Source organism: Piliocolobus tephrosceles, chromosome 18 (genome assembly GCF_002776525.5).
Source record: "Piliocolobus tephrosceles isolate RC106 chromosome 18, ASM277652v3, whole genome shotgun sequence".
Taxonomy (NCBI): Eukaryota; Metazoa; Chordata; class Mammalia; order Primates; family Cercopithecidae; genus Piliocolobus; species Piliocolobus tephrosceles.
In genome coordinates this window covers 19,827,217-19,853,116 of record NC_045451.1, presented here as the reverse complement: position 1 = coordinate 19,853,116, position 25,900 = coordinate 19,827,217, and the positions used below count along the sequence as shown (strand labels likewise).

At 44.1% G+C, this 25,900-nt stretch overlaps 1 protein-coding gene across 1 annotated transcript in view; it reads right to left on the bottom strand.

Annotated features, from left to right (window-relative positions):
- The window catches only part of CCBE1 (collagen and calcium binding EGF domains 1), a 258,017-nt gene extending 238,907 nt beyond the window's left edge, over positions 1 to 19,110 (bottom strand). The window contains exons 1-2 of the mRNA XM_023218302.1: positions 18,916 to 19,110; positions 18,330 to 18,410 (exon numbers count right to left, since the gene is read on the bottom strand). Coding sequence (XP_023074070.1) covers positions 18,330 to 18,410; positions 18,916 to 19,046 — 212 coding nt within the window. The 5' untranslated portion in view covers positions 19,047 to 19,110. The remainder of the gene's footprint in view (positions 1 to 18,329; positions 18,411 to 18,915) is intronic.
- Between the last annotated feature and the right edge of the window lie 6,790 nt (positions 19,111 to 25,900).

The window sequence follows — 25,900 nt, the reverse complement described above, 5'->3', positions numbered from 1 at the left end:
GATTCCTTCTAACTTTCTCCTGCTTGCAAGTCAGTTTTTCTAATCTGCATTTTAACCTGCCCTCCTTTGGAAGGAATGTAGTTAAGGCTGGGGTTGTAACATGATGGATGAAAGGGAATCTCCACTGCAACTTTGGTTTTTTCAGTGTGCTTTACATGCACAGTGAAAGGAAAACATCTTGGGGCCCCCAAATCACTAAACTAAAGGGAAAAGTCAAACTGGAAACTGCTTAGGGCCAGCCTGCCTCCCATTCTATTCAAAGTCACCCCTCTGCTCACTGAGAGAAGTGCATTTCTTTTGGAGAAATATATTCAGCTTTTCACCCTCAAAATAAACTTGAATCTTTTAATGATTATAATGCTGTGAGCCCCCAAAATCTGAGACAGGTCTCAGTTAATTTAGAAAGCATATTTTTGCCAAGGTTGAGGACACGTGCCCATGACACAGCCTCAGGAGGTCCTGACGACATGTACCCAAGGTGGTCAGAGCACAGGTTGGTTTTATACATTTTAGGGAGACATGAGACATCAACCGACATATGTAAGATGAACATTGGTTCAGTCTAGAAAGGCGGGACAACTTGAAGGGGGAGGGAGCTTCCAGGTCATAGGTAGGTAAGAGATATGGTTACATTCTTTTGAGTTTATGGTTAGCCTCTCCAAAGGAGGCAATCAAGGCTGGGCACAGAGGGTTTCTGGAGGACGCTGCAGTGGAAGGTAGGGAGAGGGTAGGTCATTACTCATGCCTGTAATCCCAGCACTTTGGGAGGCTGAGGCAGGTAAATCACCTGAGGTCAGGATGAGACCAGCCTGGGAAACATGGTGAAACCCCATCTCTACTAAAAATACAAAAATCAGCCAGGCATGGTGGCACATGCCTGTAATCCCAGTCACTTGGGAGGCTGAGGCAGGAGAATCCCTTGAGCTCCAGAGGCGGAGATTGCAGTGAGCCGAGATTGTGCCACTGCACTCCAGCCTGGGTGACAGAGTGAGACCCCGTCTCAAAAAAAGAAATGCAGCCTGTTGATCTCATGCAAAACTCAAGTGAGATACCTTTTTGTTAAGCTGAGACTGCCTAAATATGGAAAGGATGTTAATAAATTTAAAAACCTGATAATTATCTGGGTTATTCAAGAGAAGCCTCATCCTTTTATGAAGGAAATTTGGCTGAGAGAAAAACAAAAAGGAAAGCTATTTAGTATCTTTTTAAACATATACAGCTAAGTTGCATAGCTGTCTTGTGTCACCATTTCCCTCGGAATCTCTAAACAGAGCCAAATATGGAACCAGAACTCGGAGCAGCAGAACGATGAAAATGGCAGCAAGGCCACAGCCAGTAAATTTGCACACGAAGTCTTTTCGAGGGCCCTTAGAGACACTGAGCAGAGGCTCTTTGGTCAGTAAAATAAATACATTCAGAAGGAGAAACGCACTGAAAAATAAGTTTGTAATAGAAACCTTACTAAATATAAGAAACATACCAAGCCCAGTATGTTAGGATAAAAGATATGTAAGAAATTTTATGAGAAAACTCCTCCAATGTCCCGTTTTCTTCCCACTTTATTAGCAGGAGTCTGCCCAAAGGCACCTTGATTTCTCCTTTTTAGGAAGGCAGCAGGTGCCTTGGGACTACAGCTCTCCATGAAGTGAGGAAGCTGATACTTCACCCTGTGTTCTGCTATCCTATGGCACAGCACATCTTAAAAGTAAGCTGTGAAAAGCCAGCCAGCCAGTGGCCAGCCAGGGCCCTTAACACTTTGATGGGCTCCTGCACTTACCCAGTATGATCCTGCAGCAGAGAGCAGTGTACTTTAAAGCACAGACCTGGGGAGTAAAAAGACTTTTTCCTTTTTAATAATTGGGGTAAGAAACCATTAAAGCCATTCAAGAGATTAAATCCACAGTGCAAAGATGGCTATCATGTTTGTTAGGCTGATTAGAGATAAGTACTGCAGAGTCTCCCACAGTCCAGATGATCGCCCTTGTGTCAAGCAAATCCCCTGGGCTGTAAACTAAACCTGCTTCTGTTTGCTCTGCTCTCGGTGAAGGTGGGAGTGGTCCCTGTCAGACTGTCAGACCTGGAAGGAACTCAAGCAAAGCCACATCCCTCCTCTGAGGCTTAGAGAAAGCCAGAGGGTTTCTGGAGGACCCTGCAGTGGAAGGTAGAGAGAGGGTAGGTCATTAAAAACCATGTCTCCCAGACCAAGCGTGGTGGCTCACGCCTGTAATCCCAGCACTTTGGGAGGCCAAGGTGGGCAGATCACGAGGTCAAGAAATCGAGACCATCCTGGCCAACATGGTGAAATCCTGTCTCTACTAAAAATACAAAAATTAGCTGAGAGTGGTGGCGTGTGCCTGTAGTCCCAGCTACTCGGGAGGCTGAGGCGGGAGAATGGCGTGAATCCAGGAGGTGGAGGAGTTGCAGTGAGCCAAGATCTCGCCACTGGACTCCAGCCTGGAGACAGCAAGACTTCATCTTAAAAAAAAAAAAAAAAAAAAGACGGTGTCTCCCAAGTTCCAGAACCATGTGCTATCTGGTTACATTAGATCTTCTGATTCATTCTGATAAAACTTAAGATGTTAATTTTAAGTATATCAAGTTTAAAATCTGAATATACTGAAACAAAGACTCACCCCTTTAGCATCTGCTAATTTCCTTAGAGAACTCTCCAATGAATAGATGAATTATGATGCCTCCATACAATTAAATGCCATGCTGTAAAATACCATGCTGTGAAATGGTTTAGCACCCTATTTAACCATGAGCAAGTATTCCTTATCTATTAACTGGGAAAAAGCAATTGCAGAATAAAACCATTTCTGTAAGTGTTAAGTCTAAGGATATCTTAGCATATGCATAAGAAAGATTAGGAAAAATAAACTCCAACCGTTTGATCGTCTTTACCAGAAGGGGTGAAATTGGATGACCCTCAGTTCTAACTCGCACATTGCCATGATGTAAAACATGCAGAGTAAATATTGCCATGACTATAACCAAGGTAAATAAACTCTTAAAAAGAAAACTTCCAAAACAGAGTTCTTCCTTCTTGTGCCCCCTTCCCTGTAGGAACTACAGAGTGGAGCTTTCCTTTGTAAAGAAATTGTCAAATAATCCTTCTGTCTTCCTTTTTCCAAACCTAAGAATCTCCATTCCCTTGGGTAGGTCAGCTGGGATGGTAGAAAAAGTGATATATATTTCATATACTTTCCTAGAAGAACAAAAGTGCTTTCCCCTCATCATGAAGGCAGTTTCTTTTGGGATTCAAACCCCTGAATTTTAGAACCCTAAAAAAACCCTAAAAAAGTGTGAGTGAAACTCTCACCTGTTCAAGGCATAAGGATTTAGATATGCTCCTAGTGCTCTGAGCTTCACAAGACAAAGGCAGACATCACCTCAAAGGCACACACAGAAGCATGTGTCAAACGTGTTAGGAAAATCCAATAGTGGGTCAATCTGTGCTAGCAAATGAACACAACTCCTAAGATCACACAAGTCATGCATTTTAAAGGCTGAACAGTGTGAAGTTTTCCTTTTTTACAAAGAAAGTTGGCCAGGCATGGTGACTCACACCTGTAATCCCAGCACTTTTGGAGGCTGAGGCAGGTGGATCACCTGAGGTCAGGAGTTTGAGACCAGCCTGGCCAACGTGGCGAAACCCCATTTCCACTAAAAATATAAAAAAGATTAGCCAGCGGTGGTGGTGCACGCCTGTAATCCCAGCTACTCTGGAGGCTGAGGCAGGAGAATCACTTGAACCCAGGAGGCGGAGATTGCAGTGAGCCAAGATTACATCATTGTATGCCAACCTGGGTGACAGAGTGAGACTCCAACTCAAAAAAAGAAACAAAGGAAAGAAAGAAAGGAAAGAGAAAGGAAAGAAAGTCAAGGAAGGATTCACTGAAGAGGCAGGACCTGAAGATGCAGCCTGAGTAAACAAAGCCAGATGGCCAAGGGCTGCAAGCTGGGGTAGTCCACGCTGGAGCATCCCAGTCAGTACACATGAATTCCCACCTCACCCCCCACACCAGTGACCACCAAGACATGGCCTTGTCTGTGCCAAGACCTCAAATCCCTCCTTCCCTAGGACAGCAGGGTAGCAGCTGGACCACCAGAACTCCCAGGGCCAGTTGTCTCCAGCCTAGAGCACCCTTTTTCATTGACCTTAATGTGGTCTCTGCTGATTATAATTTACCTATATTTTACGGCCTCAAAATATACTTCTGAAACACTGAGGGTTTCTGGGAATGGACTCGCAAAGCAGTGGAGGTGGTGGAGATGCTGAGTAATGGTCAGGAGTCCACTCAGATCCTCTCATGCCTTCTCATTAAATCTCCTTTCCTACACTTTGGGAGATCAAGGCAAGCAGATCACCTGAGGCCAGGAGTTCAAGAGCAGCCTGGCCAACATGGCAAAACCCTGTCTCTACTAAAAATACAAAAATTAGCCTGGCATGGTGGCAGGTGCCTATAATGCCAGCTACTCAGAAGGCTGAGGGACAAGAAACGCTTGTACCTGGGAGGTGGAGGTTGCAGTGAGCTGAGATTGTGCCACGGCACTCCAGCCCGGGTGACGGAGTGAGACTCTGTCTCAAAAAAAATAAAACAAAACAAAATCTCCATTCCTATAATATCCTCAGTAATAGGTTGCCACAGTGAAACTAGCAAGTTCTGAAATGTATTAAACTCAGGTCACTTATATACCACTTTGTATCTTGCCAGCCTCAAATTCAGAGATTCTTCATTAACAGCCTCAGGGGCACCTCTATACTCTATACACAAAATGCAATTGTGTTTCCTTTATTTCTTGCTTTATAATCACTTCCATTTCTATGATTTAGCCAGCATAATTGCTATTGTAACACTCAAAAAGACAATTACATGTACAAACTATGCATTATAGACACACATATTTGGAGACTGCCTGGTTTAAGGCCATGTGGTAAATACAGAGCTTGAATTATAACTATCTGGTCAAACCACAGAAACCATTATTTTGTGATGCATACAGTTAACTCAAGCCCGTAAAAAGCCTTGTGTTTTCTGGGGTGGAAGGTGAAGGGTTGAGAAATTCTTTCAATTATCAGGAGGACTGGAGAGTAGAGCATACAGACAGGGTGAGGGGAGAATCTCTGACAGCATGTAGATGTCCAATCATACCATGTTAAAAAATGTGTTTGATACTCACAAGGAAAGAAAAACGCAGCTTGACGCTGAAAAGCTTTCATTTATAATATGCTGAGTCATGTTTATATCTTGGGAGAAGTTTCATACAGTGCAGCAACAAAGCAAAATATTTTTTTTAATGCACCAAAGGTCATTGAGTAGCTCCAGACACCAAGCTGAGAGCCTACAATACAAAATAAAGGGTGATGGAATTTGCACCCTGAGATTTGGAATGGCTCAGCTGAAGAAACCAAGAACTCGTCCTATCCTTGATCCACTCTCCTGTTATCCCCTCCATCACTTCCCTGACACCCTCAAACCACCCCGCACAGAATGGAGAGGGTCTAACAGAGGAAGGATTGGAGACACAGGCATGGTGACAGTCACCGAAGGACCACCGAGGGACCTGGACCTGCAGCAATTGCAAAGGACACAAGAGACCCCGGCTCAGGAGCCATGGAAGAAACAAAGACCATTTACCCAGCTTCTGACAAAGAACCAGGCTGCTCACAACCTTACGCTTCCTCCTCACGTTTAAGGCAGAGGTTTTCAACCTATTGGAATCACATGAGGAGCTTTAGAAATTCCTGGTGTCTGGCACCCACCTCCAGAGTTTCTGGCATGACTCTGGTGTGAAAGGTGGCAAGCCAAGGTATGTGGAGCAGCCTGAATGCTGGGATTTTTTAAAAACTCCTCAGATGATTTCTATGTGCAGTCCAGGCTAAGAATCACTGCCTAGCACCCTGCCAGGAAAGAAACAACAGAACATTCTGTTGTTACAGTGATATAGTGACGATTAGGACCGTGCTTCTCAACATTTGATGTGCATAAGAAGCACCCAGTGACCTTGTCAGAATGCAAATTGTGATTGGGTAGGTCTGGGATGAGGCCTGGGCACCTGTATTTTTAACAGTGATGTCTTGCTGTGAACAGAATAGGTTCTAATCTCCTCAAATTTGGCACCATCCTGGAGACAGGCTCTGCAGAAATGAAAGTACAGTAAAGCTTAATCCCTGTTATTTTAGATAAAGCTTAATCCCCATTATTCTTCAATGATGTTGAACAGAATTTCATTTCATTGAATAACTCAGGACATCGTGGACAGTGATATCCATCGAAAGCAAGGCATGTATGACAATGTGTCCCCTTTATTAAATGGTATCAGTGTGTGCTGGGTTTTTCGAGTCAGGGGGAATGATTTTTGTGACTACTTTTGATGACTTGTCCAACTTTTGTTTTTAACTAGTGGGATGAATGTCACTGTTTCCAGCAGTCCTCCCTTCCTCTAAGTGCCTCTTTTAAATTTGCAGTTGGCAGCAAAGCAAGGTAACCACAATTATCAGGCCTTCAAGAGCCCAGTAGTTGAGAAGAAAACAGGCTCTGGAGTCAGACTGCCTGGCTTTGAAGCCCAGACCAGCCCTGCCATGCACCTGCATGTGACCTTGACACTATGTAAGAGCTTGTACAGTATAAAGACAAGCTGGAACAGCTTCTGACAGTGAGTCCTCACACACAGGGCAAACTGAGGCACTCATCAGACAGTATTTGATGCTTTTTTATATCCATCTTTGGTTCCTCAAAGCCATTTGTAATATCTATTTCTTGTGATGTTTTCTTTATAATATCCATTTTGGATTCAAAGCTCCTCTATATTGTCATCCCTTTCCTTCTCCCCTTCTTCCTTTTTCAGCTGTGTTCCAGATAGAAGTTGTTGCCAGTCATAAGTATGGGGTTACAATACAGTTTCTCTTTCCCTGTGTCCACCCAACTAGGCCAGTGTGATCTGCAGAAAACCAACAATACCAAAACCAATTTTACAGAATTTTTAAAACCCTTCAAATGTTCTCAGAGATAAAATCCTGTTGATATTATATTCTAAGTTTTTCTAATCATTCAGATTTGGCCAGAACTACACTCCAGTGCATTTTTGTTTGGGGGCAACCTTGCCTCTAAAGGGCATCATCGTCTGCTCTCATTGGGTTCCCAGGAAGGCAACCTCTGCTCTACCATGCAATTTCACACCACAAAAAAGTGAGCCATTTATTTGTGGGAATATTCCAAAATGAAGCAAGGACACATTATTAAGAGCAATCCAAATGAAAGCAAAGAGGTCATCGTCACAGAAAAAGCCACAGCGTGATCTGTGCTGGCTTACAGATGCCCTCCAGTCTTCGAGGAAATAGTGCTAGACAAAGGCAGAGGGTTACAAAACTTACATTTGTCTATCTATGAACTTTTCTAAGTTTAAGCCTACTGAAGTTAAAATGGGTAAGTTAAAGGTGAGAAAATTTTCACAACTTCATCTCCATAGGATCCTATTTCTGAACAGATCTGTGCCTGTGTTTTTTTTTTCTCTACACCACATCATTCCTTTACCTTCCTAACACATCAAATGATGAATTCCAGTTTCCTAACTTTTCCCTTCCTTTGCCAAAATACCATTATCAGACTTTGTCTCTCTTTCCTCAGAATATTTCTTTTAGACTGTTCTCTCCTCCTCCACTACTGTTTTCCACAGTCATTGTTAAAGCCATCACTATTTAGGAGTCTCCATGAGCTTTGTGGAACAAAACAGCTGGTGTTAAAAGGAAGTTCAAAAATTCATAAGTTTAGGCTGTGCGTGGTGGCTCATCCCTGTAATGCCAGTACTTTGGGAGGCTGAGATGGGTGGATTACCTAGGTCAGGAATTTGAGACCAGCCTGGCCAACATGGTGAAACCCTGTCTCTACTAAAAGTACAAAAAAATTACCCGGGCATGGTGGCATAAGCCTCTAGTCCCAGCTACTCGGCAGGCTGAGGCAGGAGAATCCCTTGAACTCCGGAGGTGGAGGTTGCAGTGAGCTGAGATTGCACCACTGCCCTCCAGCTTGGGCGACAGAGACTGTTTCAAAAAAAAAAAAAAACAAAAAATTCTTAAGTTTAATCACTGATATATTCTGCATAGTATACCTGTATAGTGGTATTACACATTTTTAGCCATACATGGAAAAATATAAAGTTATAACTGATTCAGAATACCCTTCAGGGAAAATGGCTTTTTTTCTAGATGTATATTCCTCCAAATATGCTATCATTTGATCTTTGAATGTAAAAAGTTTTCTACTAATTCAAAACTAACATTTCAGCTGGGTGCAGTGGCTCGTGCCTATAATCCCAGCACTTTAGGAGGCTGAGGAGTTCAAGACCAGCCTGGACAAGGTAGCAAGAATCCATCTCTACACAAAATTAAATTAGCCAGGCATGGTGATGCGCTCCTGTAGTCCCAGCTACTCAGGAGGCTGAGGCAGGAGGATAGCTTCAGGCTGGGAGATTGAGGCTGCAGTGAGATATGATCGTACCAGTGTACTGCAGACTGGGCGACAGAGTGAGACCATGTCTCAAAAAACAAAAACAAAAAACAAACCCTAACATGTTGAAATATGTGGAGAGGTGACTTTCAGCCTACCAAGCGTGTGGTAATTGATATGCAAATCAATGAGGGAAGGTAGCAAACCAAGGTAACACTCAAGGGTTATTCTACTGGCACAGGAAGGCTTGTCATGGAAAACTGTAGAAAGGCAGCAGGAAGTGAGTGCTCAATCAACTCCTTGCAATAAAGTCAGCTTCTTAGAAACTGGCAGATTATGCTCATTTCAAGTATCACTTAGGAATGATGACTTGAAAGAAGTTCCAGCTCAACAAAAACTGTGATTTCTGGAGATCAGAAAACCAAGTGACAACTAAAGACGCTTGGCCAAGAAATCCAAACACTGTAATATAAATAAGGTGATACACAGGTAAGTGACCCAAAGATGAAGATGAGTGACTGTTCCAAAGTCACCTTGAGAATTCAGACATGTGGATGAGGTATCATAGATGGAAAGTCCCACTCCCAGTGTTTGTATTAAAGTGGATCTGCAGGAATCAAGTTTTCTTCTGTAAGGGGCTAGGCAGTAAAGATCTGGGACTTTGGGGGCCAAATTCTGTGTGTTCTTTTGCAATGCTTTAAAATCAAAAACAACTCAAACTATTAGAGTACAAGAACAAGCCATGAGCCCTAGTTTGCCAATCCCTGCTCTATACCAAACTCCCAGGGTTAGACCCTGCCTGTTGAGAGCCCCCCTGTATCTCCCGCCAGTTCTGTTTACACAGCCTCCTGTGGGGCAGCCCACGGAGCTGACATCTGCCCCTGTCATTCCCAGAGGACCAAGGATGAGATGCTTCACTGCAAGTGAGGCAAACAGAATATCCCACAGGAGTGGCCAAGAAAGAAAGCTCGAGAATGGATGTGGTCCCAGTTTCTGAAGTCCTCAAGGGCATGGTAACATGATCTAGTTCTACCACAACCAATAAGGTGACAACATATTCATCCAAGCTTTCACATCGGATCTTAGCACACATGGATCATACCTTACAGCTAGAAAGATGCGACATTTTGCTTAATGAGGATTAAGTGTGTAGGCATCACCACCACCCCATTCTCTACAGGTGTTTCAAGCTGGAAACTAACTGTTCAAGAAGTGTCACATACTTACATGATGACAGATCTATAATGCATTATGTGGAGAGTCAAGCAGTGTTGGAAGGGCGTGCCTTCTTTAAAATTCTGCTTAGTCCCCGTCGGAAAACATGAGGCTGGCCTAGGTCAGCTGCGCTTGGGGTATTTGTCCCTAAGTCAGGCAACTCTGATGCTACCATCCACATCACAGGTCACATGACAAAATAACTCACCTCCTCTTTGTAATGCTTTCACATTCCAACAATTCTTGGAAGAAACTTGTGGTACGTGCTAAGTTCTCGCCAGCGCCTCTGCAGAAAACCTTCTGTTACCACCGTCCCTGGGTTTTCCTGACTCTGCTTGAAGCTGTGGGATTTCTGTTGCTGAAAGGACACAGCTGGGCTACCGGAAATTAAGATCTTAACCCCCAAAGTGTGACATTAATCAAATGTATGTCCAAAACAAGTATCTTAAAAAGGTCCCAAAGGAAATCTTTGGGTCAAAATTCCTTTACTGAAAGATAAAGGGAATTAAAAGTCCATGGGGACAGAGGATTTTTGCTGTTGCTGGGGGTTTGTCCAATTTTAAGATACATTCTAAGTGTCTAGAATGGTGCCTGGCAGATTGTAAGCACCCAACAAGTATTCGTTGACTAAGTAAATGAAGATTGTTCATAAGATTAAAATTAGTCAATAGCTTCGCAGAAAAAAAGGACTTCACTTGGCAGAAGAGGAACTGCAGATGTTATAGCTGTTTACTTTTTCATCCCGCAAATAAAAGCAATAATCTAAAACAGAATGTGATCTTTGTTCTTGAGATACTCAACAATGCCCCAAATGCCAGCAGACCCTCTAAACTCACAAAAGCAGCTCCGGTCCTGCTGAGCAGGAGAACAGCAGGGTTTGGAAAGCTGCTGATTGAAATGCAAGCCTTCTCCTGAGAAGACAGAATATCTAGAATCAAGAAAGAGGCATTTGGCTTTTCCGGGTGCACCCACCCCAGCTTCACTTACAAAGGATGAAGTTAACCATAGGAAGTCAGGCAGCAACCAGAGTAGCAACTGGATCTGATCTCAAAGGACACATCAGTGAAAGAGCAGCCTTTTGTGGTTACTGAGTTAAAATTGTTTCCAATTACTCTGTATTGTTTCTCTGAGAGTGAGTGAGAAGTGATACAGAATCTTCCCTTCCTCCTTCCCTCTAACACCTGTTCTTGTGGGAAGGTAGGGGGACCCCCTTTAAAACCTTGATCCTCTACTCCAAAGCCAGTGTCTGTGACACAATTAACACATGGGCAGGAACCCACACGTCCTCGTCAGGTGTTATTTAAGATAGCAAGTTCAAGGAGGTAGCCATAGCTGCCAGAATCTAGCACCTGCTACACATTTAGCAATTAAAGTTAACAGGTCTAACTAGGAACCAATGAAAACAATGGCAGCATCTCAGAGGTACAGTTAATCTCTGGTTTTTAGAACAGACTTCCTAGCTTAGATTTTAAATAAAGCACATTTGGAAAGGAAGAGCAGTTCTTGAAGGCCTAACAGATTTCAGTTAAATCTTATTGTTTACTTTTAACATAGTCATTCTGTCATTCAACAAATACGTATAGAACAGCCTCTCTGTCCAGACACAGAGCTAGCCTCTGAGGATATAGTCATGAATGAGAACAGATGGCCCAGACAGTTGACAGCCCATGCTAGAGATGGCCTAACACAGGAGAGGAGAAGGCTGCCTTCGGCATGCAAGGTGTGTGATTCAGGTCATTCTGCACAAAACCACCTCCACCTAGCCCCTGCTCTCTTCTTCACAAGTTTTGTTTGTTTGTTTGTTTGTTTTGAGACAGAGTCTCGCTCTGTTGCCCAGGCTGGAGTGCAGTGGCGTGATCTTGGCTCACCACAACCTCCGCCTCCCAGGTTCAAGTGATTTTCCTGCCTCAGCCTCCTGAGTAGCTGAGACTACAGGCGCGTGCCACCATGCCCGGCTAATTTTTATATTTTTAGTAGAGACGGGGTTTCACCATGTTGCCAGGCTGGTCTCAAACTCCTGACCTCCTGATCTGCCCGCCTTGGCCTCCCAAAGTGCTGGGATTACAGGCGTGAGCCACTGCACCTGGCTAGAGTTCTTCACAACTTTCATATCATTTCCTCCCTGAACTACATGCCCTGAATGAGCCAACTCTTCACAGAGCTGCCCTCAGTACCTGGCCTTAGGTATGCCAGCCAGAGGACAGGGAAGGAAGCAGAGGAGAGAAATTAGAACGGGCCTGGGGCTGATGATCCGATGTCTAGTCTTCTTTCTGCCAGTAAGACCCTTCATAATCCTGGACAAGGGATGAAAGTGGTGTAACTTCAAGTTCTAGTTCAGGCTGTGCCTTCCACTGGCTCTTATGGCCACGAGTAGAGTAGCTTGGTTAGTCAGGGAGGTAGCTGGAAACAACAATACTCTAATTTTCCCAGGGCACTAGGTTTCTGGGCTCTCCTACATTTCAAAACAGCATCTGGAAACGAGCGATGTTTCTGGCTGCGGTCTCAAATTGCTCTTTCAAAAAGATAGTTCGTAAGACTCACAAAATTCAACAAACATCCATTGAGTATCTAAGACATTCAACATGCAGACTTGGCAGGATGTAGTGATGACGATGGGAGGTATTACTAACATAGCGCTTCCTATGTGTCTTGAATTTTTCAAAGCACTTTGTATGTATTAAGCACAATCCTCACAGTGGCCCTATAATTTAAGTACCAATTGGATGCTCATTTTACAGAGGAGAAAATTAAAAGCACAGAGATTAAAACTGTTCAAGGTCACAAAACCACCAAATAGTAGAGCTGGGATTCAAACTACAGCAAAGAGTTTATATTATTTTATGTGTTTTGACATTATCGAACCTCTCCCGCCATGGGAACTTGGTGACTTGCCAGAGAAGTGCACCATACAGTCTTTCCTCAAATGTGTCCTTACCTAGAGCCCAATGCTATCCATCTGGTAGTACTATTCTAATTAAAAGGACCTTGCTCTTCAAAGTACTCCAAGTAAACACATTTGCAGAAATACCACATTAATTTTCACATTCTCACAAGACTTGGCAACACAGTTGCATTATCTCAAAGAAAGGTGGTTGTTTTACATCCCCCATGTCACTATTTCCCACGGGAATGTGGGAAATTAGGCAAGAACACTGTCTAATGAGGCAGCACTAGCTGGACAGATGAATACCAGCAGGGCAGAGGGGCACCCGGGGCATCCATACCACTTAGCCTCCACGTGGAGCTCCATGAATCCAACGTCAAAAATCACAGCTAGTTTTTTAAAAGTATTTACCAAACAGTTAAAGAACCATTTCGTCAAGCCAAAACACACACACACACACACACAACCACGAAGCCATGCCTATCTCATCTTGTTTTCTGTGAAGGTGATGGCAGTCTGCTGGAGTGAGCATCCCTCAAAGGTCTACAATGTGGCCAAGGACTTTGATTGTACATTGTTCTTTTTTTAAATAACCGTTCCAAATATCATGAGATGCATTGTTACACGAAGTCCCTTGCCTTCCTAAAAGCCACCCTACTTCTAAGAAGAAGGGCTCAGTCTTCTCCAGAGTCCACACAGGGGAGGTGATAGCATTGCTTTCATGTAAATCATGTAATGCAAAAATTTTTAAATCTTCATCTTAAAAGTATTTTATTTTGACCAGCCTTCATGGTCCCCCTTTTTTGTCCCCCAACTTGAGACGTATGAAGGCTTTTGGTCTCCCTGAGAGTGGGTAGAGGCAGCCAGGGCTTAACTGTACACCAACTTGAGACCAGTTGAATGAAACTATACACTTTTAAAAAGGGGGGAAAAACCATTTTGAAGAACATGGTTAAATCTTCTTTTGCCCAAAAGCCATTTCTAGCTGCTTGTCTCTCTTCCCCATCACTAGTACAGCATATGAACTACATGACTTTGAACTCATACAGCATTGCTTATTGGTCACAGTTTCAAAGACCTTGATATAAAATCAAGTCTGCAAACTGAGGCCAGAGATTGTATTTTATCGTTTTATATTCAAACATTTCCTAGGACTATTCTGAGCTTGAAATCAATGCACAATAGATCATTAATTAAGAAGTCAAGGGTTGATTAGGATGTTTATTCCACAGCCTCAATGAAAACTGGGTTTCATTAGTGTTTCCTACACACAAGCATATTTCTTGTTTAAGGAAAGCTTTCTCTTTTTTGAGAGAGTCTTGCTCTGTCACCAGGCTGGAGTGCAGTGGTGAGATCTCAGCGCCCTGCAACCTCCACCTCCTGGATTCAAACGATTCTCCTGTCTCAGCCTCCAAAGTAGATGGGACTACAGACATGCACCACCACACCCAGCTAATTTTTGTATTTTTAGTAGAGATGGGGTTTCATGATGTTAGCCAGAATGGTCTCGATCTCTTGACCTCGTGATCCACCCGCCTTGGCCTCCCAAAGTGCTGGGATTACAGGCGCGAGCCACCGCACCTGGACAGGAATATTTTTATTGATATCACGCAATAAAGGAAAGGTAAAATCTTTTGTTCAAACTACATGGTTTGGGAAAGGGGGGAAAAGAACTTGTGGGCAAAACTTTGATACCCACAAGACGGGTAATGCTGTAATAACTTTATATGCTTAGTTTGGCTATCAGTTCAATTCAGCTACATCACCCAACTCTGATATCCTAACTACGGGTAAGAATATTCCCTGTGTCACATTATAATGCTGAGCAAATACATAAACTCACTAAGCTGTCACTGGCATTCATTTGAGAAGTGCTTAATAAACATTGGGTACTTGGCACAATACACAATGGGGATAGACAGTCCATGGAGACACTGACCCTGTGATTAAGATAAAATCCTACAAGGAAAGAGTTATGTATGTATGCACGAATTTTGTGTATAATATAAGCTCAGTTGTCCAAGACAGACTGCAAGGGCGATGGTAATTCAGAAAGCCTGAATGTGATCCTGGTGGATGACAGTGTTTTCTGTGAAACTCTGTCTTTGAAATTTACAGCCATCTGGGTTTCCAGTCTTCTTACTTATATCCCAGAATCTGGAACATCCCATACGCACCTCTGGGATGATGAAAGGGCTCATGCATTGAAGTCAGACAACCCTGAGTTTGAATCCTGGCTCTCACATATAGTTTTGTGACCTTGGGCACATCATTAATATTTAATTCCTCTGAGGTTTGCTTCACTTCTTTGTAAAGCTCAGATAATACAAATGCTACAAAGTTGGCTGTACGTGAGATGGCTGTATGTGAAGTGCATAAAATAGTGAAATACACTGTCAAATCCTCAAGTTGTCACTCCCATTTAATAATCTAATAAAAAATGCTAGAAGTGGAAAGGTGTTGCTTGCATGAAGCTAAGTAAAACGTAAGTAGGATAAGGAGGTAGTTTCAGGACAAAGGATATTCAGAGTCCGTTTTTTCTTCTCCAAATCATTTAGTTTACCATAACTTTTGGGTATAATGGCAGATCAGATTTATCACTCACTCTATCATACTTACTTTAGTATTAAACCTATCTCTCATATTAATGATTTAAGAGATGAGGTCTTGGCTGGGAGCAGTGACTCGTGCCTGTAATCCCAGCATTTTGGGAGGCCAAGGCAGGCAGGTCACTTGGGGTCAGGAGTTTGAGACCAGCCTGGCAAAATGTGGTAAAACCTCATCACTACTAAAAATACAAAAATTAGCCAGATATGGTGGCAGATGCCTATAATCTCAGCTACTTGGGAGGCTAAGCCAGGAGAATCACTCAAACCCAGGAGGCAGAGGTTGCAGTGAGCCGAGATCACATGCCATCACACTCCAGCCTGGGGCAATAAGAGTGAGACTTCATCTCAAAAAGTCTCACTCTGCTATACAGGCTGGAGTGAGAATGCAGTGGCATGACACATTAGTAACTTTTTTTTTTTTTTTTTTTTTTTTTTAAGGAGTCTTGCTCTGTCACCAGGCTGGAGTGCACTGGTGCGATCTCAGCTCACTGCAACCTCTGCCTCCTGAGTTCAAGTGATTCTCCTGCTTCAGCCTCCCAAGTAACTGGGACTACAGGTGTGCACCACCACCCCCAGCTAATTTTTGTATTTTTAGTAGCAATGGGGTTTTGCCATGTTGGCCAGGATGGTCTCCATCTCTTGACCTTGAGATCCGCCAGGCTCAGCCTCCCAAAGTGCTGGGATTACAGGCATGAGCCACCACACCTGGCCTGGTAACTTTTTAAAAGTCATTTTTAAACACATTTTAAGTTCAGAATTGGCTTCCAGAGTTCCTTCACTTGCGCTGAAAACCATTCACCAAAAGCCACCTGGTACAGAGAATTCTATATAGTCAAAGAACATTCCATCAGTAATGCTGCATTACTTACAGCTCAATTCAAAGTAACTTTTAAAGGCTGGCTTCCTGGAAGGCTGGTTCTTTATCTCACTTTAGTTTAACAAGGTAGGACAGCTGTTTGTCATCTGCAAAAGCCTCCATCCTCCTCTAAGGATCTGTCTAAATGGGTCTGCATGTATCCTGGGGATGAGGACACTGGTTTCTTACAACAGTGCTTCAAGATTGTATGCATCTCTCATTAAGACAGATTTTGATTCAAGAGATCTGGGGGCAGAGGCCTGGGATTCTAACAAGCTCCCAGATCATGCTGTGCAGCTGGTTTCCAGATGATACTTGAGGTAGCAAGGGTCTACAGGGTTAGGACAATCAAGTCACAAACTAAGGAAAACAGTATCCTCTATTCTTGGGGTTCAAGATGAGTCGATTATAGAAACAGGATAAGACCAATGGAATACAGAGAACGCTTGACTTCCACAGAGAAAATAGATCTAAAAACAAAATCTAAGATCTTTTCATATACACAAGGATCAATACCACTTTCAAGCTGAAAGCATCCTTTCCCATTCCTTTAAACAAAGTTCTTTCTTCTTCTCCTTGATATAAAACATCATTTTTGCTAGATCTCATAGAAGTTTGAGTAGCTGTTAGTGAAAACACATGCCAAGGTGCTGCTAGTGTTTCCTGTTGAAAGAGTATAAAAGAAACACCACACTGCTTTAAAAAGTCTGGAAAAGACGACAGTAATGGCATTAACAAACAGAATAATCGGGCACCAAATGGTTTCTGAAAATCTAACATGCATTCTGTAACTGTCACTGATTTATGTGAAGTCTGACCTTCAGGGACTGAACAAATGAGCAAACCATCTCAGTGTCATTTCCCATGTTAAATTCGAGTCTTTATACCGTGCTGATAGGAAAACAATGTGTCCTAAGAAACACTGTGGTCGTGTGGATGGAAGACAGGGCTGGAACCAGGCAAGCAATCCTGCTGCCAGTACCATCAGGTCACTTCAGGAGCTCGGTGACCTTGCTCACCCAGTTAGCCTCTTGAAGACTTAACCTGCCAATTGAACATACTCCTTTCTCCTCTACTACCTCTCTTTTTGTTCAGCGTTCACGCCCCGCACACGCCAAGAGTCACTCCTAAGTGCAAGGAGTGACTGTTGATTTGCCTAATTGTTGTCCCTCCACTGCCAACAACAGATTTAAGAGCAGAAGTACACGATGTAACTGATGGCGCTTTTGTACCCATAAACTGACAGCCCTGGAATCACTTACCTCTGAACCTTTGGGTATATGAAATGCTCTCAGCTGCAGGAAACGCTATCATTGATTCATAGGCAACAACCTTATGAGGAATAAAACATTGTTTTCTTTCAAGTTCGTTTCTAGGGACTGCTGTGTTACCGTGTACTACTCAGTATTTATCCTGGCAACCCGAACAGAGTATATGAGTCTCAGGGACAGTCAGGTGTGGGCATATGATCACAGTACCTTGAACAGCGCCTCTAAAAAGCAGATACCCAATAAACGTTTATGGGTGCATGCTCCCCTATCCAGTGAGAGCACTGGAACAGAAGCCAAGAATTCAATGGTGAAAAACCAAAATCAACCCTCATCTCCAAAAGGCTGCAAGCAGAACAGTGGTTCTCTCCTTTCGGAGATAAGAACCACCTGGGGATCATTTTATAACTACCGATTCCCTAGCCCCATCCACGCTTAGTGGTCACCCGGGGTCACTCATTTAACAGATACCCAGGTGGATCTGTGGCCCACATTCTTAGAAATACTTCTTTCCTCTGCCCCAACAATCTTTTTGTCTTCACTCAACACAACCACTCACAATCCTCCTCCTCCATTTTTGTCCAGAGGCCGTGACAGTCACACGCTGCCCCAACAGAAGGTCAGAAGACAGTCAAGTGCCAAGAATTGCCTTGTTGACTTTGTGCTTTCACAACAAAACACGAATACAAAAGCCGCCATCCCTGTTTGCTACGCCCCACTGTTTACACCCAAAATCCAATCCAATCTCCTTCACAGACTTGTAGCCGCCTCTTCTCCAACTTTCGCCACGCAAGTATTTCAGGGAGCGGCAAACATCCTCAGGATCTCAGGGCACACACCCTAGATGCAAACTCAGTTGCCCAGTGTTGCTCTGACTCCTATCCAACCAACACTCAAAAATTCGCACCGCGCGGCACGCACCCGGCACGTTCCAGTGTAAACGCTGCTCGGGTCCCAAGCGCGTCTCCAAACCCCTCCTTTACAGCGCCGCCTCCCAGTCAGCCCCGGTGCGCAGTGGCGAACAGTCCGCAGAGCCCCCAGGCTTACCTATAGCATGTGGTGAGCTCGCCTGTAGGCTTCAGACACGGGTATTTAGTCGTCGCGATTTTACTCTCTGAGCAGATTTCTCTACGAAAAAGTGCAGAGGAAACGTTTGATTCTCAGCGAGACAGCGGAGGCGGGCAGTGCGCGCTGGGGAGTCCCTGGCGCGTGGGGGATCGCCCGGCTCCGCGTCCCGGCGCGCTGGGCAGGGGCTGGTCCCCAAACGCGTACGCGGAGCAGACTCCGGGCGCAGGGACTAGCCAGGCGAGGGTCACGACGGAGCGAACCAGCTCCAGGAGAAAGGAAGCGGGGTTCACGAGCTGTGCCCGCCGGTGTGGTGCACGGGGGGGAGGCAGGAACGCTGGACGGAGGGTATCCCAGACGCGACCCACGGATGGCAGGGCGCATGGGCTGATACCCGGGAGCTAAGGGAAGTGTAGCCCAGGACAGCTGAGCACTCTCCTTACGGCCAGAGGAGTGAAGGCGTGCGGATCGCTGCGGGAGTGGGCGCGGAGGAGGACCGCCGGCACCCTGGCGAGCCGGGCGCGCATCCAGCAGGAGCTCGCCCTCCGCTGGGGCTTGCAGCGCTTACCTGTCGCCGTCCTCCGGCTCCTCTCTGTAGGTCCACGTGTGTCCCAGCGCCAGGAGCAGCAGCAGCGGACCCAGGCTCCTGCCCAGCTGGCCCCTGGCAGCTCCTCCTCGGCTCGGAGGCGGCGGCACCATCAGGGAAGCTCCCGGCTTCTTCCCAGAGCCGAGCTCTGTCCCGGCCCCGCGTCCTGCTCCTCCGCGGCCGCCGCCTTCCCTCTTCCCGGCAGGGGGCGCCGGAGAGCAGGGGCGTTTGCACCACCTGCACGGGGAGCAGAGGTCCGGAATATTACGTGGCTGGGGAGAAAATAATGCTAGAAGTTGGGGTGCCAGCAGAGAGGCAGGTAAAGGGGGTACCTGCGGTGTCCGGCCGGCACGAGGGCCCTGGGGTCCAAGTTGTCTCGTCGGGACCTTCACGCCGGATTGACAGACTTGCCGGACTCGGCTTGGGGCTGCGACTCTTCCCTCTCCCTCCTCTGGGAGAACCGCGCAGGGTGGGGAAAGCGGGCGGTTGTTTGCATTTTGCACCAGGGTCGCACGACCGGGAGGAGGAGGAGCTGATTCTCCAGCAGGCAGAAGAGGGAGGGGGAGGAGAGGGGTTAATAAGCTTCCTTCCTGTTGTCCATGGGTGTCTAAAGCCCAGGGTCAGGCCAGTGTTCGCCTTTCCTCCTTGAGGACGTACCCTGCGCTTTTCAACTATCTTAGTCTTCTTCTTTTAGATTATGTGAGGAAGGGGGAGTTGAAAGGCAAACGGGCCTCTCAAATTGTTCAAACCTGAAATAGCGCTGTTTATATAGTAAATCACTCTTCCTTAAAACCTTTAGAAGAAATTTCTCTGGTTGTTTCATTGGTCAATAAACTATGCTCTGTCTTCTTCATAACTCGAGTTCGGAACAAGGTCTTTCTGGGAGCCTTACATCTCCTTGCCCTCAGCGGCGTTAATACTGTTTCCATGCCGAGCACATCACAGCTGGAAACGCCCCCTCCTCCATCAAATGAGACGCGTGGGGGCAAATTAATTACAGGTGCTGCTACCTGCTAGTGTATGCAGCCGCGTTTATAGGTAACAAGAAAACGGAGGAGGGGGGCCCTAGTTGTAATTCGCGTGTCAGCAACTTAACACTTTGTTGCTCTTTAGGAGTTTTCTCAGCCCTTTCAAGAGAAACTGGGGACGTGGATGTGGCCCAGAAATAAGTTGGAAAAGTTCTAATGCCTAAGCTCTAAAATATGCATGGTTCTGCATCTCACAGGACAACGAGGTGAAAAGGTGTCTTGTTGACAAGTGACCGGTATGTAAGTTGGTTAGGTAAGCACGTGTTTTGATAAACAGAATATCCTGGTCAACTGAGAATTACCACACATATCACATACACATTTATTTATTTTTATTTTTATTTTTATTTTGAGACGGAGTCTCGCTCTGCCACCCAGGCTGGAGTGCAGTGTCTCAATCTTGGCTCACTGCAACCTCTGCCTCCCGGGTTCAAGAGATTCTCCTGCCTCAGCCTCCCAAGTAGCAGGGATTACAGACGCATGCTACCACAGCCGGCTCATTTTTGTATTTTCAGTAGAGACAGGGTTTCACCATGTTGGCCAGGGTGGTCTTAAACTCCTGGCCTCAAGTGATCTGCCCAACTCAGCCTCCCAAAGTGCTAGGATTACAGGCATGAACCATAGCAGCCAGCCCACATTGATATTTTTTAGAGCAATGACATTCTCATTCTTCTGTAGAACGCTATGTCTTTTCCTAAGATTTTTCATATTCAAGATTTTATTTGGTTCCCACAATATCCCTTCAATCTGAGCATCTGATTTCTTAGTTCGGTGAAGTGCGTTTTTGTTGGTTTATTTTACAAAACTTACATATTCGGAAGACCACCCACTTGATTTTAAAATATGACACTGCTACTTAACACAAATAAGTTAATTTTTATTTGATAATTCAGAAGACATTTCAGAACATTGCAAAACTGGAGGGTGATCATCATGAGGTCAGAAAAAAGAAACTTACCATGAGGTCAGAAAAAACTGGATTCAAACTCAGGCTGTTTGGTTTCCTAGAGGAGTGATCTGAAGCAAGTTACTTAACCTTCTGACACTCCGTTTTCTCATCTGTAAAATGGGGAAATATCTCTCATCAATTTTTATGAGTATTAAATGAAGTAATAACTATATTACTATATAAATCTATAGCATTTTGTTTATCATGCCTGGCATATATTGAGTGTCCAGTAAACATTATTACTTGTAACGTAATTATTATACAACTTTAACTTTTTTCCTTCTAGCTTTCTAGCTTTTCACTTCCTAGATATATAGGAATCCATTTGATAACAGTTGTTTGGGTTCCCAAAGAGAGACCTCACTAAGCACATGAGAAAGAAAGCCCTTCTGGGGTTTATGATAATTGTATCTCTTCAGATTGTGACAAAAAACTGTTTGATTTCCATCTTGGGAGGGAGAGGCCATCTTGTAGAAGGTTCCATTTTTAATTCCTTACCAATTACTGTATTTTGACAACTTGCTGTCTTTTTTCTCATCTTTACTCATTTTATCCTTCTACTGTTGCATTGTGGATGTTAGTTCTACAGTAACAGAGCGTGGTGTAGAAGATTAATTATCAGTTTCATTAAACAGTTTTTCATTAATCAGTTTCATTAAATAGGCTACAAGTGTAGACGTGCAGCATTTCAGGGAAAGTGATTCAGGCTGCAAAATAACAGCAAAACCATTCTACACAGATGTGTGGCAGAAGACTGGCATCAGAGCCGACTCTGCTGCCTTTTTATCTTCAGCTCCTGGTGCTGAGCGCCTATGAGAATGAGGGGTTAGAGAAGGTGCTGGGGCCCAGCAAACAGCTCAGGTTTGCACAGAGAGGAAATCCCAGTGGTGGGTGGTCAGAGCATTTCATACATTTCTGCAAGGGGTGAGCTGGAGCTGAAACCTTCTGAAAAAACTTTTGTCTAGAGGCCTGTAATTTCAACCTACTGGCACCTACTGACAGCATGGGGTGCATGGAGGGGTTGCTGGTCCGGGGAGCACTGCCAAGCTGGAAAGAGCTACGGATGGCCATATATGGATACCTGCTCCGGAAAAACTAAATACTCCTGTAGAAGACAAAACCTGCACTGCCCAGGATGCGGGCTGCATGGGAGAGGTCAGTGCTGGGGCTGACTGTGGTGGGAGCCTCAAGGGTGTTGAGTTTTCTTTCCTCCCTTCTAGACCATGCGCAAGCCCAGGCCTGCCCTGTCCCCTCACCTATGAAACACTGGCCTGAGAGAACTTTCCATCCACCTCTTTCATAGGAGTGTTACAAAGATTAATGATAGGGCCCTAAATGGTCCTTGAGGGAGGCTGTGTGTGATTATGTGATTATTTCTTTTCAGCATACCACTTCTCTGCAATGTTTTTCATAAAGATCTGTCAGTTTCCCTGAAACAAACCAGAGAGTGGATAGTTATACAATTTACTGTGTCCTGCGGACGTGGGGCTGTGTCTGGGGCTTTCTAGTGCATACTATGTTATAGGTTAGAGTCCCTGGTAGACCAGGTATTGTTAAGTAGCACTGCTGCATGTTGCCTGGGGGTGGGGTGACTGGCTGGAGAATAGAGAGAGGACTGCGTACAAAAGTAAAGCGAAAGGAAAAAAGAAAAGTAAACACCAGGCCACAGGGCAGAGAATATGCTTCTAAATAAAACCAATGGTCTCTTCTCAGTTTTAAGGGATTCCACCATCTTATTTGGAGAAAATCGGGATATAAAGAACAGACCACCACCAACTGGGACAATTCATTTCACTATTTAAAGATTTTCCTATAAAAAGGATTTGTGGTGGTTGACAAAAAGTAAACTATTTTATCGTGTGTGTGTGTGTGTGTGTGTGTGTGTACATATGTACACAAAGTGTATGTAGTATTGGGCAAAATTAGATAAAGAAATTAAGGCAAAGGAAAAATCAGGATCAAATAATAAAATAAAGCTGATATTATGTTAACTGGCAGGGCTGTATAAGCAGAAGGTCCCGGGTCACGTTTCAAGCAGATCACAAGTCAGGTCTCAAATTCTCAGAAGTCAATTCAGGATAATTACATGATCAGTCATGAGATTCAAGGTAACCATAAAAGAAAAGTCTATAAATTGCTTAGAAAAAAATGACAGATTATTCCCCCGGTCTCCCTGAAATATAGCAACAGTCACCTAACTGTAAGGTAAGTTGAAACAAGGCTCAACAAGTGTGGGTAAAGTTCATATTGTACTGTGAGTGACAGACATATGATAAGATAGCCCTAAAATAAACAGATTGCCCTGATACCTTTCCTTCAGTTTCAGTTTTGATTGACGTATATAGCCAGGTCTGCTTAGAGAATTAGGGTTGCATCTTGGAAGGTGTGAAAGTGTGCCAGTCTCCAAAACATGGTGGGGGACTGTTTGAGGCAAGGAGAATAAAAAGTTTTTAAAACAGTAAATGGATGTTAAAGCCCTGGTTTTGGGGTGTGTACATTACATTTGCGCTAAGCCTGTCTTAGTTTTAACTTGCGCAAATTCTGAAAGTTGATTGAAGCTGTTGGTCTCTGGAATTTTCTCCCAAGGCAGGAAGAAATGTCTGATTCCCGTGTCCATAATAGAATCACACAATTTTTGCCCAATTTTGAAATAAAAGCGATTTTCAAAGATTAGTTAGCTTTATATGTGGGTAGGCCACTCAAAAAATGTACAAATAGAAAAAAGAGAAACTTCATGCTACATGATTGAATATCTCCAAAAATACCAAGAAAAATTATTCACGTGATTTGGATGTCTTATTTGGTCTCGAAAGTTCTACCACACAGGGGCCCAGTCTAGGTTTTCCCCCAAAGCAGTATCTGTTGAGGCAATATGAGCTGGCAGTCTCCTTGACCAATCAAGAGCTATAGGATCAAACCTGGGATTTGGGGTGGCCAAGTGTGTTCTAACACCACTCAATTCTGTAGCTCCCTTTGCAACAAATAGAAATGGCAGGAGCTGCAGCTGGTCTGACCCATCTCTTGTCCCCATGAGCATGAACAAGGAATGACAAGGGGCCAGCAGCAGACGTGGGGCCACTGGCCCATGCTGTGAAGTCCCTGTTCTAGAAAATGGATTTGAATCACCCAAAGACTTATGAGCTGACTCCTTTGAGTGTCTGTCATTCCAATGCCAACAACATTTCTTTTATTTTTGGAGAACAAACTCTGTTTATCTCCCTTAACTCCGTGAGGGTAAGAGTTACTTAATGTTTATTAAGAACTGGGAGATACTTCACTCAGTAATATGGTATCAAGCCAATTTCACAGGTAATAATGCTGACTTTGAAAGTATTTTGATTTGAGCCAAGATATCTTTTATGGTGGAATAAATATAACTCTACTACCCATGCCAGCAGAGGATGCTAATTTAAAACATTTTTTTCCTCTGGATATGAGGTTGACCTTACTTTCCTCTTTTAAAAACTGGGCTTAGAAAAATAGCACTGGGAGTTGGGAAAAACTAGACTTAAAGTAAGTTTTACATTGGTTTGAAATTCAGTTCTGCCACCTCATACCGCTGTGACCCTGAAACATTTGCTTCATCTTCCTGTGACTCAGTTTATCCACAAATAAAACAGAATGACAATATCCATCTCATAGAACTGATGAAAAGAGTAAATGAGATATATAACAAGCCCATCACATCAGTGGTAATAAATGATACCTAAGATTATTTTAATTTTTCTCTTCAATAATTAGGATGCAGTTATGCTGGACCACCCACCCTGTCTCACCTTATTTGCTTTCCATGAAAGATAACTTCATGAAATGAATAGCTAATGATAGCATGCCATGTCATAGAACAGCCTAAAATAAATAGCAGAATTGACATTGGTGTCATTAACGTTGTGCTTTAATCAGACATTAGGGGGTGACTAAGGCTCTAAATCAAATCACCCAATAATGGTTGCTAGAAAATAGAATGTATAAACTTCCTTTAGAGAAGAGCTGTGCTTCTGATTACTGTCTGTCCTACTTTTACCTCATTGTTTAAATGTTTGAGAGGCTACCTAGTTAAAACCCAGCTGTGATCAATTCTATTTTTCATTTATTTATTTTAGAGACAAGATCTCCCTCTGTTGCCCAGGCTAGAGTACAGTGGTGCAGTCATAGCTCACTACAGCCTCCAACTTCTGAGATCAACCTATCCTCCCACCTCGGCTTCCCAAAGTGCTAGGATTACACACGTGAACCACAGCGCCTAGCCTGATCAATTCTAGAGAGGCAAAAATAATTCTCTTCAAAGCTATCCATTAGTGACATCATGTTCTATTGAGCTTTTCTTACTGGGTGACATCAGGAAAGTTTGCAACAGTGTAAGGCGCCCCAGCCTAAGGAGTCCACAATCTCCTTGAAGAGCAGCTGTGTTTAAAGGAAACAGCAATCCATTCTGTGTAGAAAAATCTCAGAGTTCAGGTTTTAAAAGTTGTTAGTTTTTTTTAAGTTGTTAAAGATTCTAATAGAATGTGAAATGCATTTCTTAATGAAAATAGAGGCCTGTGGGCCAGGCACAGTGGCTCACGCCTGTAATCCTAGCACTTTGGGAGGCCAAGGCAGGCGGATTGCCTGAGCTCAGGAGTTCAAGACCAGTCTGAGCAACATGGTGAAACCCTGTCTCTAATAAAATACAAAAAATTAGCCGGGCATGGCAGTGTGCGCCTATAGTCCCAGCTCTTCAGGAGGCTGAGGCAGGAGAATTGCTTGAACCTGGGAGGCAGAGGTTGCAGTGAGCCAAGATCGTGCAGCTGCATTCCAGCTTGGGTGACAGAGTGAGATTCCGTCTCCAAAAAAGAAAAAAAAAAAAGAAAACAGAGGCCTGTGGCTGGGCACTGTAGCTCACACCTGTAATCCCAATACAGGGATTGGGCAAGAGGATGAGGCAGGAGGATTGCTTGAGCCCAGAAGTTCAAGACAAGCCTGAGCAACATAGATGCTGTTTCTACAAAAA